This window comes from Geotrypetes seraphini, chromosome 2, assembly GCF_902459505.1.
Source record: "Geotrypetes seraphini chromosome 2, aGeoSer1.1, whole genome shotgun sequence".
In the NCBI taxonomy this organism is placed as follows: Eukaryota; Metazoa; Chordata; class Amphibia; order Gymnophiona; family Dermophiidae; genus Geotrypetes; species Geotrypetes seraphini.
Window position 1 is genome coordinate 63495667 of NC_047085.1, and position 12357 is coordinate 63508023.

The 12357-nt window shown below is 48.0% G+C and overlaps 1 protein-coding gene across 3 annotated transcripts in view; it reads left to right on the forward strand.

The window, feature by feature from the left end:
- Positions 1 to 12357, forward strand: part of AZIN1 (antizyme inhibitor 1) — a 238577-nt gene that overhangs the window by 69595 nt on the left and 156625 nt on the right. For all 3 annotated transcript variants that reach the window (XM_033933779.1, XM_033933780.1, XM_033933781.1), the window contains exon 4: positions 8779 to 8952. In XM_033933779.1, the coding sequence (XP_033789670.1) occupies positions 8779 to 8952 (174 nt within the window). The remainder of the gene's footprint in view (positions 1 to 8778; positions 8953 to 12357) is intronic.

A 12357-nucleotide genomic window follows, 5' to 3' on the forward strand; every position in this document is an offset into this window, starting at 1 on the left:
ATATTTTCCGGTTTAGACTGGGTAGGCTCTTTTATTCTCTTAGTTGTATCACTTCTTTCACCGCTGAAGCTAAATTTTGCGCAGAGTTATTTTCTTGTCTCCCTCTGCTAGCTCTTTAGGACTTATCGAAAATGGACTTTGTACATTATTCAGGATGATAGCAAATTTGAATCCTCTTTCCTCTTACAGATTCTTTCTGGGGGGTACTATATATTTCAAGGTTCATACATTGGTTCACCTGGGGGAGTTCTTTCAAACGCTTAATCTCAAATAAGATTGCTTACATATTCCTATTTGGTCACCGTATCAGCGGTATCTTCGCTTTGACACCCTTGGCCAGGCACTATCACTTTCGACAGATGCCATTTGTCCTAGCCATGGCTCCAAGAACGGGTTCAAATGGGATGGTAGTGGTTGTGGCTTTTCGTCGCAAAAAAAAAAAAGGGGGGTGGGGGTCTCAAGTACATCCTTCATCATCCAGTTAATTCAGGTACCTTCCAAACAGGTCAGTTTAGCTGTGACACAAACGAGTGATTTATCTATTTCAATCTTTGAATTCCCAAAAGAACTCTCTTATCCTGTGATAGTCATTGGAACATCTCGTAGAGTTGTTAGACATGCAGGGTACCCACTTACAGTCTCAGGGTTGCCTTTTTTCTTCAGTCACTCAGACCGTGAGTATAGGATTATATTCAGGTTCTAGACTACATTGTGACTCCTTCGGCTGGATTTCGCGTCAGCCCGCTGCAGCAGTGGCTTTTATACTGATGGGGCCCAGCTTCTGTGCCGATAGTGCATGGTGTAGGAAGGCTGCACTCATAGTGTCTAATGGACTCCTTAACTATAGTTCAGTATAAGTGGTGGCTCAGCGAAATGATTTTTTTCAAAGGCGTGCCATGATCATCAATGGGCAATCTTATAGTCACCAAGGTTTCCAGTCTTTTGAGTTAGGAGGCTCAGTACCTTCCAGGCTCAGCGATAGGAATCTGGTCTCAATAGGAGGCTCAGTGTTCACTTGCTCTTCTGGAGTTATGGACGTTTAGTCTAGCATGTCCAGAGTTTCAGGCCATCCTTCAATGAGGGCAATGTAGGATAGTGTCTTGGCGGTGGCATTTTTTTCAGCCGCCGTAGAAGTGTGCGTATTCCTCGGTTGCCGGTCAAAGCAATGGTCCTGTTTCGGTAGGTGGTACCTTATCTTCCTGTTCTCGCAGTGGCTCACGTTTCCACATACTTACTCAGCAAGGGTCTTCTACATCCCGGGAATTGCGCACTCTCCGCTCAGGGGCTCCAGCTTCTTGTGTAGAGATGCAATCTCCTTGAATTATACTTCATCTCCTTATTTTGAAATGAAAGCTTGTCATTTCTTCAGCAGGCACAATAAGTGGGAGCCGAGGAAGTCAGAGTGAGTAGCTGCGTTCGCTCTTTTCTGACCTCTGGGTACTCTTCTTTAAGTGTTTCCCTTGAATAATGCTTGCATACTTCCTTCTCATGGCTCACTTTCACGACATGATGATCTTCGTAGCTCCGGTTTTGCCGCGCCGTCCATGGTATGCAGATCGGAGGGGTTTGTTGGTGGGCGAGCCATTATGGTTCTCAGTATCTTCGGATTTGCTCACCCCTGGATTAATTGACATGAAAATTTGTCTCACTGTTGTATTCAGGCCTACCTCTTCGTCACAGCTATGACATACAACTTATTTCTCCTTTATTCCCGGCGAAACAGATGTCTATATCTGCGGCTTATGCTGGTGTCTGGAAGGTTTATTTTGAGTCTTAGGCAGTTCTAATGGTATTTAGCCCTTCTAGACTTCTGTCTTGTGTTTTCTTTTTTCATCAAGAGTGTGACCAAGAGCTTCGTGTTTAATTCCTTTCGTCTTTGAGAAAATAAAGGCGAAAGAGTTGGCGTTCGTGAAATATAAAAAACCCCAAGAAGAGTGCAGAAAGGACTACAGGGTGAAACTGAAAGAAGCCAAGAGAGAGATACGTCTGGTGAAAGCACAGGTGGAAAAACAAATGGCTGAAAATGTAAAAAAAGGGAGTCAAAAATTTTTTCAGATATATTAGTGAAAGGAGGAAAATTAAAAATGGAATTGCTAGGCTAAAAGATGCTGGGAACCAATATGTGGAGAGTGATGAGGAGAAAGCAAATGTACTAAACAAATACTTCTGTTCTGTGTTCACAGAAGAAAATCCTGGAGAAGGACTGAGATTGTCTGGCAAAGTTACACAAGAAAATGGAGTAGATTCTGTGCCGTTCACAGAGGAGGGTGTTTATAAGCAACTTGAAAAACTGAAGGTGGACAAAGCGATGGGACCAGATGGGATCCATCCCAGGATACTAAGGGAGCTCAGAGAGGTTCTGACAAGTCCTATTGTAAACCGCTTTGAACTTAGGGTATAGCGGTATATAAGAAATAAAATTATTATTATTATTATTAAAGACTTGTTCAACAAATCTCTGGAGACGGGAGTGATTCCTGGGGATTGGAGGAGAGCGGATGTGGTCCCTATTCATAAAAGTGGTCACAGGGATGAAGCAGGAAAATACAGGCCGGTGAGCCTCACTCAGTTGTTGGAAAAATAATGGAAGTGTTGCTGAAAGAAAGGATAGTGTACTTCCTTGAATCTAATGGGTTACAGGATCTGAGGCAACATGGCTTTACAAAAGGTAAATCGTGCCAAACGAACCTGATTGAATTTTTTGATTGGGTGACCAGAGAGCTGGATCGAGGACATATGCTAAATGTAATTTACTTGGATTTCAGCAAAACCTTTGATACAGTTCCTCATAGGAGGCTGTTGAACAAACTTGAAGGGTTAAAGTTAGGACCCAAAGTGGTGAACTGGGTCAGAAACTGGCTGTCGGACAGATGCTAGAGGGTGGTGGTTAATGGAAGTCACTCGAAGGAAGGAAAGGTGAGTAGTGGAGTCCCTCGGGGTTCGGTGCTGGGGCCAATCCTGTTCAATATGTTTGTGAGTGACATTGTTGAAGGGTTAGAAGGAAAAGTGTGACTTTTTTGCAGATGATACCAAGATTTGTAACAGAGTAGACACCGAAGAGGGAGTGGAAAATATGAAAAAGGATCTGCAAAAGTTAGAGGAATGGTCTAATGCCTGGCAACTAAAATTCAATGCAAAGAAATGCAGAGTAATGCATTTGGGGATTAATAATAGGAAGGAACCGTATATGCTGGGAGGAGAGAAGCTGATATGCACGGACGGGGAGAGGGACCTTGGGGTGATAGTGTCCGAAGATCTAAAGGCGAAAAAACAGTGTGACAAGGCAGTGGCTGCTGCCAGTAGGATGCTGGGCTGTATAAAGAGAGGCGTAGTCAGTAGAAGGAAGAAGGAGTGGATGCCCCTGTACAGGTCATTGGTAAGTCCCCACTTGGAGTATTGTGTTCAGTTTTGGAGACCGTATCTGGCGAAGGATGTAAGAAGACTTGAGGCGGTCCAGAGGAGGGCGACGAAAATGATAGGAGGCTTGCGCCAGAAGACATATGAGTTGAGACTGGAAGCCCTGAATATGTATACCCTAGAGGAAAGGAGAGACAGGGGAGATATGATTGAGACGTTCAAATACTTGAAGGGCATTAACGTAGAACAAAATCTTTTTCAGAGAAAGGAAAATTGTAAAACCAGAGGACATAATTTGAGGTTGAGGGGTGGTAGATTCAAAGGCAATGTTAGGAAATTCTACTTTACGGAGAGGGTGGTGGATGCCTGGAATGCGCTCCCGAGAGAGGTGGTGGAGAGTAAAACTGTGACTGAGTTCAAAGAAGCGTGGGATGAACACAAAGGATCTAGAATCAGAAAATAAGATTAAATATTGAACTAAGGCCGGCACTGGGCAGACTTGCACGGTCTGTGTCTGTATATGGCTGTTTGGTGGAGGATGGGCTGGGGAGAGCTTCAATGGCTGAGAGGGTGTAGATGGGCTGGAGTAAGTCTTAACAGAGATTTCGGCAGTTGGAACCCAAGCACAGTACCGGGTAAAGCTTTGGATTCTTGCCCAGAAATAGCTAAGAAGAAAAAATGTAAAAATTTAAATTGAATCAGGTTGGGCAGACTGGATGGACCATTCGGGTCTTTATCTGCCGTTATCTACAGTATTTTCACGCATATAACGCGCGCGTTATACGCGTTTTTACCTACCGCGCATACCCCTCGCGCGTTATATGCGTGAGCGCGGTATACAAAAGTTTTAAAACATAGTTCCCACCCCCGCCCGACGCCCGATTCACCCCCCCAGCAGGACCGCTCGCACCCCCATCCCGAACGACCGCTCGCACGCGCTCCCACCCGCACCCGCATCCACGATCGGAGCAAGAGGGAGCCCAAGCCCTCTTGCCCGGCCGACTCCCCGACGTCCGATACATCCCCCCCCCCCGGCAGGACCACTCGCACCCCCACCCCGAAGGACCGCCGACTTCCCGACAATATCGGGCCAGAAGGGAGCCCAAACCCTCCAGGCCACGGCGACCCCCTAACCCCACCCCGCACTACATTACGGGCAGGAGGGATCCCAGGCCCTCCTGCCCTCGACGCAAACCCCCCTCCCTCCAACGATCGCCCCCCCCAAGAACCTCCGACCGCCCCCCCCAGCCGACCCGCGACCCCCCTGGCGACCCCCACGACCCCCCACCCCCCTTCCCCGTACCTTTGGTAGTTGGGCCAGAAGGGAGCCCAAACCCTCCTGGCCACGGCGACCCCCTAACCCCACCCCGCACTACATTACGGGCAGGAGGGATCCCAGGCCCTCCTGCCCTCGACGCAAACCCCCCTCCCCCCCAACGACCGCCCCCCCCCAAGAACCTCCGACCGCCCCCCAGCCGACCCGCGATCCCCCTGGCGACCCCCACGACCCCCCCACCCCCCTTCCCCGTACCTTTGGTAGTTGGCCGGACAGACGGGAGCCAAACCCGCCTGTCCGGCAGGCAGCCAACGAAGGAATGAGGCCGGATTGGCCCATCCATCCTAAAGCTCCGCCTACTGGTGGGACCTAAGGCGCGTGGGCCAATCAGAATAGGCCCTGGAGCCTTAGGTCCCACCTGGGGGCGCGGCCTGAGGCACATGGTCGGGTTGGGCCCATGTGCCTCAGGCCGCGCCCCCAGGTGGGACCTAAGGCTCCAGGGCCTATTCTGATTGGTCCACGCGCCTTAGGTCCCACCAGTAGGCGGAGCTTTAGGATGGATGGGCCAATCCGGCCTCATTCTTTCGTTGGCTGCCTGCCGGACAAGCGGGTTTGGCTCCCGTCTGTCCGGCCAACTACCAAAGGTACGGGGAAGGGGGGTGGGGGGGTCGTGGGGGTCGCCAGGGGGGTCGCGGGTCGGCTGGGGGGGCGGTCGGAGGTTCTTGGGGGGGGCGGTCGTTGGGGGGGAGGGGGGTTTGCGTCGAGGGCAGGAGGGCCTGGGATCCCTCCTGCCCGTAATGTAGTGCGGGGTGGGGTTAGGGGGTCGCCGTGGCCAGGAGGGTTTGGGCTCCCTTCTGGCCCAACTACCAAAGGTACGGGGAAGGGGGGTGGGGGGGTCGTGGGGGTCGTCAGGGGGATCGCGGGTCGGCTGGGGGGCGGTCGGAGGTTCTTGGGGGGGGCGGTCGTTGGGGGGAGGGGGGTTTGCGTCGAGGGCAGGAGGGCCTGGGATCCCTCCTGCCCGTAATGTAGTGCGGGGTGGGGTTAGGGGGTCGCCGTGGCCAGGAGGGTTTGGGCTCCCTTCTGGCCCAACTACCAAAGGTACGGGGAAGGGGGGTGGGGGGGTCGTGGGGGTCGTCAGGGGGATCGCGGGTCGGCTGGGGGGCGGTCGGAGGTTCTTGGGGGGGGCGGTCGTTGGGGGGAGGGGGGTTTGCGTCGAGGGCAGGAGGGCCTGGGATCCCTCCTGCCCGTAATGTAGTGCGGGGTGGGGTTAGGGGGTCGCCGTGGCCAGGAGGATTTGGGCTCCCTCCTGGCCCGATATTGTTGGGGAGTCGGCGGTCCTTCGGGGGGAGGGATGTATCGGACGTCGGGGGGGGGGCATCAGGCTTTCAGGATGGGGACAGACCTTCAAGGGGGGACAGTGTACGGAAGTCAGGGGGGGGTGAACGGAGAGTCGGGACAGCGCACGGAAAGTCAGGGCAGTGCAAGGAAGTCAGGGGGGTGAACGGAGAGTCGGGACAGCGCACGGAAAGTCAGGGCAGTGCACGGAAGTCAGGGGGGGGTGAACGGAGAGTCGGGACAGCGCACGGAGAGGCGGGGCAGTGCACGGAAGTCAGGGGGGGTGAACGGAGAGTCGGGCAGCATGCGCGGTATAATCGTGAGCGCGTTATACCAAAGTTTTTGTGCTTATCATCGTGATTTCTGCGCGCTATACACGTGTGCGCTTTTTATACGGGTGCGTGTTATTTGCGTGAAAATACGGTACTATGTTATTATGACCCTCATTCTCCAAGGTTCTCTTCTGTTGGCAGATCATTTTGTGGGTCAGGAAAAGAGTTTGGAAAGACTTTCTCTCCGCGAAATCTGAGCATGGCCCATTTATTGTATGTTACAGTGATCAGCGCTGTGTACGCTCTAGAAAGTGTAAACGGTGGTAATAGTGAAATCTTATACATCCTGGATATTGAGAATTTTGGCACAGGCGTTCCAGCTCTTTTTATGGAAGTGAGATCTCCTGGAACTAGATCTCATGGCCTTGCCTCGAAATTCTAAGCTTCCTAGCTTCTTTGGCGAGCACAGGGAGTGGGAGTCAGAGGGGGTAGCAGCGTGGCTTCTTTCTCGCCTCTGATTTTTCTTTTTTCAGTGTTTTCCCCTGGCTGATGATGGCTTGGATTTGCCATCTCAAGCTCGCTTTCAGGGCACAATATTTGTAGAATCTCTGGATTGGCTGCACCATCTTTGCTATGCGGATCTGATGAGTCTTTCGACAGCCGGATTGTTGAGTTTCCTGGTATCTCTGGATTTGCTCCGATTAATATGGATATTCGTACTACTTTGGTATTACGACCTAGCTTTTGAAAAGTTATGGCCTACGTGTAAGGGTTATGCGAAGCAGGTTGTTTCTTCTCTTATCCAGGCGATACAGATGTCTTCACCTGTGGCTTCTGCTTCCTTTTGGGGTTTTTTCCTTTCTTGGGTACTTCTCAACATTTGCACTCTTCCAGAGTTCTTTTTTGGCACAAGTGTATTGCCAAGGGCTTATTGTTCAATTCCCTTCAGCTTCAAGTGCCATTTTTAGCTTGTTAAAAGGGCTAGGTATATTGCTCTTCGCTTACTTCTCAGCTTCATGTAGTTCAGTTCCTAAACGGAGTACTTTATTTTCATACACCTCTTAGAAAGCCTTGTCCGGAGTACAGTCTTAAGGTACTTCTTCGCAGTTTACCGAAGGCTTCATTTCATCCTTGCCTTTTGAGACTCTAAAAGGCTGTGCCCGTTGAACACAGGGTTTCTTGTGGCCATGGCTTCAGCTCGGCGGTTTTCTGAGTTGCAGGCCTTGTTCAGCGGGGATTTCTGATTTACAAAATCTGGGGTGTCAGTTCGGACGGTACCACAATTTCTTTTTAAGGAGGTGTCATCCTTTCTTTTATGACACTCACTTTTCCTTCCTTCTTCCTGGGAGGATAAATGGGGAGACGTGCTTTTATTCACTGTATTTTTTGAACGTACGTAGCGTTCTCCGCAAGCTAGGTTGCTAACGACTTTTAGTTGTTTAGTTCACCTTTTTGTATTCTTCAAGGGACGCCTCAAATATATGGCGGCGTCCAAAGACTCCATCGCTCGATGGGTCCAGGAGGACATTATTTACGCTTGCTTGATGGCAGGGAAGCGGTTGGCAAAAGAACTTCATGACCATTCCGCCAGAGTGATGGCTACTTCTTGGACTCTGTCCAGAGGTTTTTTTCCTTGGAGGAGTTTTGTCTCGCGGCTACTTGGTCTTCCGAGAGTGCTTTATCTCAGCATTACGGGTTGGATGTGGGGGTGCATGCGGTGGATGCGTGTAGTGCTTCAATTGTTGCGAAGACGGCGTTTGCTTCCCACCCAGATTGAGGTTTGCTTTACTACATTCCATTGGTCTCTGGATTCATCTGCTGCTGTTGCTAAGGAAGGAAAAATTATGTCTTACCTGGTTAATTTTCTTTCCTTTAGACGCAGCAGATGATTCCAGAGCCCCACCCTTTCTGGATATTGTCTGTCGTTTTTTTTCTTGTGCAACTTTCGAAGTTTGTTATTGATGGTTGTATTCTGTATTATTATCTTTTGAGATTTGTTATGGGAAAGAAGTTTTTTACATGCTATGCCTATTGATGGTTACGGATGCTTGGGCAAGGAGCTATACTGAGGATACAGGAGGAGTGCCAGCCAATAGGACCACCTGTTAATCAGTTTCTCTATCTCCGCCAGCTGGTAGATGTGTGCTATCCCATTGTTCTCTGGATTCATCTGCATCTAAAGGAAAGAAAATTAACAGGTAAGAACATAATTTTTCCTTATTTCTAGTTTCTGGCCAAGTTACCTGGTATGTATACCCTCATAAATTTTCCTTCAAGGCTTTTTGGTGCAAAGGGAGCTTGAAACAGATTTGAAACGTTCCTCATTACATTCCATGAGCCACCTTTATGGATGGGAGAATGTGGCGCAGTAAGAAGAGCAGACCTCAATACATGTCTAGTTTTAATTTGTTCCCTTAAAATCTACAGATATGCACTTAGATTGTTTTGTCTGTTGAATATAATCCATTGGCTTATACTGAGCAATTTTTGCCTTAGAAATCTGCTTCTGTTTTGATCTATCTAAATTTTCTCCTACAGACAGGAAAAAATGCTTTTTTTGTGGGTGATCTTGGAAAGATTGTGAAGAAAAACATCCAGTGGCACAATATGGTGGCTCGTATAAAGCCGTTCTACACTGTAAAATGCAATCCCACTCCAGCTGTACTTGAGATTCTGGCAGCCCTTGGAACTGGCTTTGCATGTGCTAATAAAGTGAGTGGTTGCTCTGTTTTTAATTCTGTTTATTCAGGTTCTTATAAAAATAATTTAGTAGTTTTTAAATGTAATGTGGAAATGTCCTGTAATTCTTAATTGCTGTTTGGCCAAAATTTCTGCAACATTCCATGGACCTCCAAATGATCTCATGTTTCTCCAAGGATAAGCATGGCAGAATTTTTTTTAAAAAAATATTGTATCCTCTTCCCCTTTATGTCTCCGGTAACTGTTTCATTTTATATGTGTAATGCAGTAATAATGTTTTCTTTTAATCCCCTATTTTATTAGATTTGTTTTTTTAATTAATTGTCAAATGATCTAACTAAAACCTTATAAACCCTTCCCTAGATCCCATCGCTCATGCTATCCATCAGCTCTTGTGAGATCATTCTATTTATCAACTTTGTAAGCTCCCCGGGAATGCCCAGATCAGTTCTTTTTTGTAAACCGCCTAAAACTGAAAGGTATTTGCGGGATAGAAAACAATAATGTAATGTAATAGGTGGTATATCAAAAAAATAATAAACTTGAAACTCACAGATGGGTGATATCATTCAACAGAGCCTGATATAGAGAACTCAGCTACCTTCTTAGAAATCTTTAGAAGGCCGCACTGTGTGCACACATGTGCTTACACTGCCTAGACCCTTGCAGTTTGTAAGAATTTTCATATGTAGAGTAGTGAAGACATGCTTGTCTGCCTTTCTTTTCCTGGCTCCATTTACCATACTTGTTCTTTATTTTGTAAATGCTTTGTGGGACCAGTTTATGGTTTGTTTGTTTTTCTCTGTCTTCTTTTTTAGTGGTTGTTCAGCACTTGTTTCCTTTCTGTATTTTGTTGGCCCTTTTATGCCTCTTATTGGGAGGGTTTTTTTTCTTCACAGTTGAGCTGTTGGACTTTGCTGTGGCTATCTTTCCTGGCATGGCCCAGGAAACTTGCAGTGTGACAGGACCATGTCACTGACTAACACTCATAATTGGTGCCTGATCATGTTTGTCACCTGTCGTCATACCAGAGAACCATCAAGATTTGTTAGGAGCTATGTAGAAAATTGTGGCGAATTCTGGTTCTTAGACCTCAACATTGGAGGTGTTGGTCCGCGTGACCCTTGGGTATCCATCAGAGAGCTGCAGAGGAATGGGGATTGCAGAAACCCTACAGAACTCATATGATTCCAGTGAGGATGGAAGAAGTTACCATGGGATTCCCGTGGGAGTGTAGTCAAAATCTGACTCCAGAATGAGTCTTGGAATGCATTGAGGGACATTTGGAACATAAGAATTGCCGCTGCTGGGTCAGACCAGTGGTCCATCGTGCCCAGCAGTCCGCTCATATGGCGGCCCTTAGGTCAAAGACTAGTGACCTGAGTCTAGCCTTACCTGCGTATGTTCTGGTTCAGCAGGAACTTGTCTAACTTTGTCTTGAATCCCTGGAGGGTGTTTTCCGCTATAACAGCCTCCGGAAGAGCATTTCTGTTTTCCACCACTCTCTGGGTTGAAGAAGAACTTTCTTACGTTTGTACAGAATCTATCCCCTTTTAACTTTAGAGAGTGCCCTCTCGTTCTCTCTACCTCGGAGAGGGTGAACAACCTATCTTGATCTACTAAGTCTATTCCCTTCATTATCTTGAATGTTTCGATCATGTCCCCTCTGTCTCCTCTTTTCAAGGGAGAAGAGGCCCAGTTTCTCTAATCTCTCACTGTACGGCAACTCCTCCAGTACCTTAATCATTTTAGTCGCTCTTCTCTGTACGGCGACCAGTGTTGGACACAGTATTCTAGGTGGGGGCGTACCATGGCCTGGTACAGCGGCATGATCCCCTTCTTAATCATTCCTAGCATTCTGTTTGCCCTTTTCGCCGCTGAAGCACCAAAATGAGGCTTGTAACATATGGAGAAAGGCAGAGGACTAGAATGAGGCTTGGATTTCCCAGACAGAGAACACCAGACTAAGGCTTGGAGCACTCATTGGTTGAATAGTGAATACCATCCAGAAAACTGCAGGAGGCCGTTAAGAGTTGAAAGGAAATAGAGAGCTAGAGAGAAGCGAGCAAGTAAGTAGCATCTACTCCTGCAGGCTGGTGTGGAAATGGAAGAGACTAATGATTGGGATGGAATGGATCTTAGTGAGGATGGATGAAATTTGTTCCCATGAAGCAACGCAAGAATGCATCAGCATTGAGGTCTGTGCCTTGACATTGGGCATCGACAGTGCCCATAGGGGCCAAGCATCCTCGGATCCTGCACCAGAGACCCATAAGGATTCAATATCTTTGGTGTTGGAAGGATTTCAATGTTGGGTGCAGTCAAGGAAGCATTGGCATAGTTGTCAAAGTGCAACATCAGAGAGAGCTACCTGTGCTGTGAGGGTAATTCTCCCTCCTTGATGCCAATGCACTAGCCTCCCTTAGATTCAATCTAGCCTTATGATTCAGCCCTGATACCATCTGTGGACTTGACCACTTCAACTGAGCACTCACTTTTACCATTGCCTGTTTTCAAAAAGTGGTTCTGAGCCATACTTGAGGCACCAGGGCATCTTTTCACAAGGCATTGGTGTCGGCTATATCAGTCCAGCTTAGCTTGAAAGTTCATGCTCTCCCTGTTGGTCGTGCATTAATACCGTTGCATGGAGGGGTATTGGAGTGGTGTTAGCCAAAACGGTCAACTTTGTAGCCCCTTGAGGACTAGATACTACACCTTATCTCAGGACAAGCAGGCAATATATTCTCACATGTGGGTGATGTCATCCACAGAGCCCTGATGCAGACAGCCTCGCAAGCAGACTTGCTTGTAAAACTTTTAAAAAAGTTTGTGACTGACGCACCACGCATGTACAAGTGCCTTCCCGCACAACGTAGGGCATGCATCTCCTCAGTTCTCAGTTTTCTGCGGAGCTGAGAAGTTCTCGTTTTGACGCTCTGCGCTAGACTTAGTTCTACTCGTGCCTTCTCACCTCAGCTCGTGTTTTTTCCCCTGGTTTGTCACTGTGTTTATTGTGTGTTTCATTTTTCTTAAAAAAAAATAAAGTTTGGTTTGTTTGTTTTTTTATTCGTGTCATGGCAGGGCCTAACCTGTGGCTTCTGCCAGCGGGCTTCGACTTAGCCGCAGCTTTTTTTCATTCTATGTCCCGGCCGGTCACAGGCTTCAAGAAGTGTAGCCGCTGTCAGCGCGCGAGCTCCCTCACTGACCCACATAACTGGTGTGTACAGTGTTTAGGATGTGACCATTGTCCGGAGTCGTGTACCCGCTGTGCTACGCTTCAATTTCAAGCTCTTAAACGTCGTTGAGTTCAGGTAGAAAAAGTATTTGGCGACATGGATAGGCCTTCATTTAAGGCCCTGACCCCGATTCCGACCTCGACCCCAAATCCAGTCAAGTCTTCTACGAGGCTACCACCTT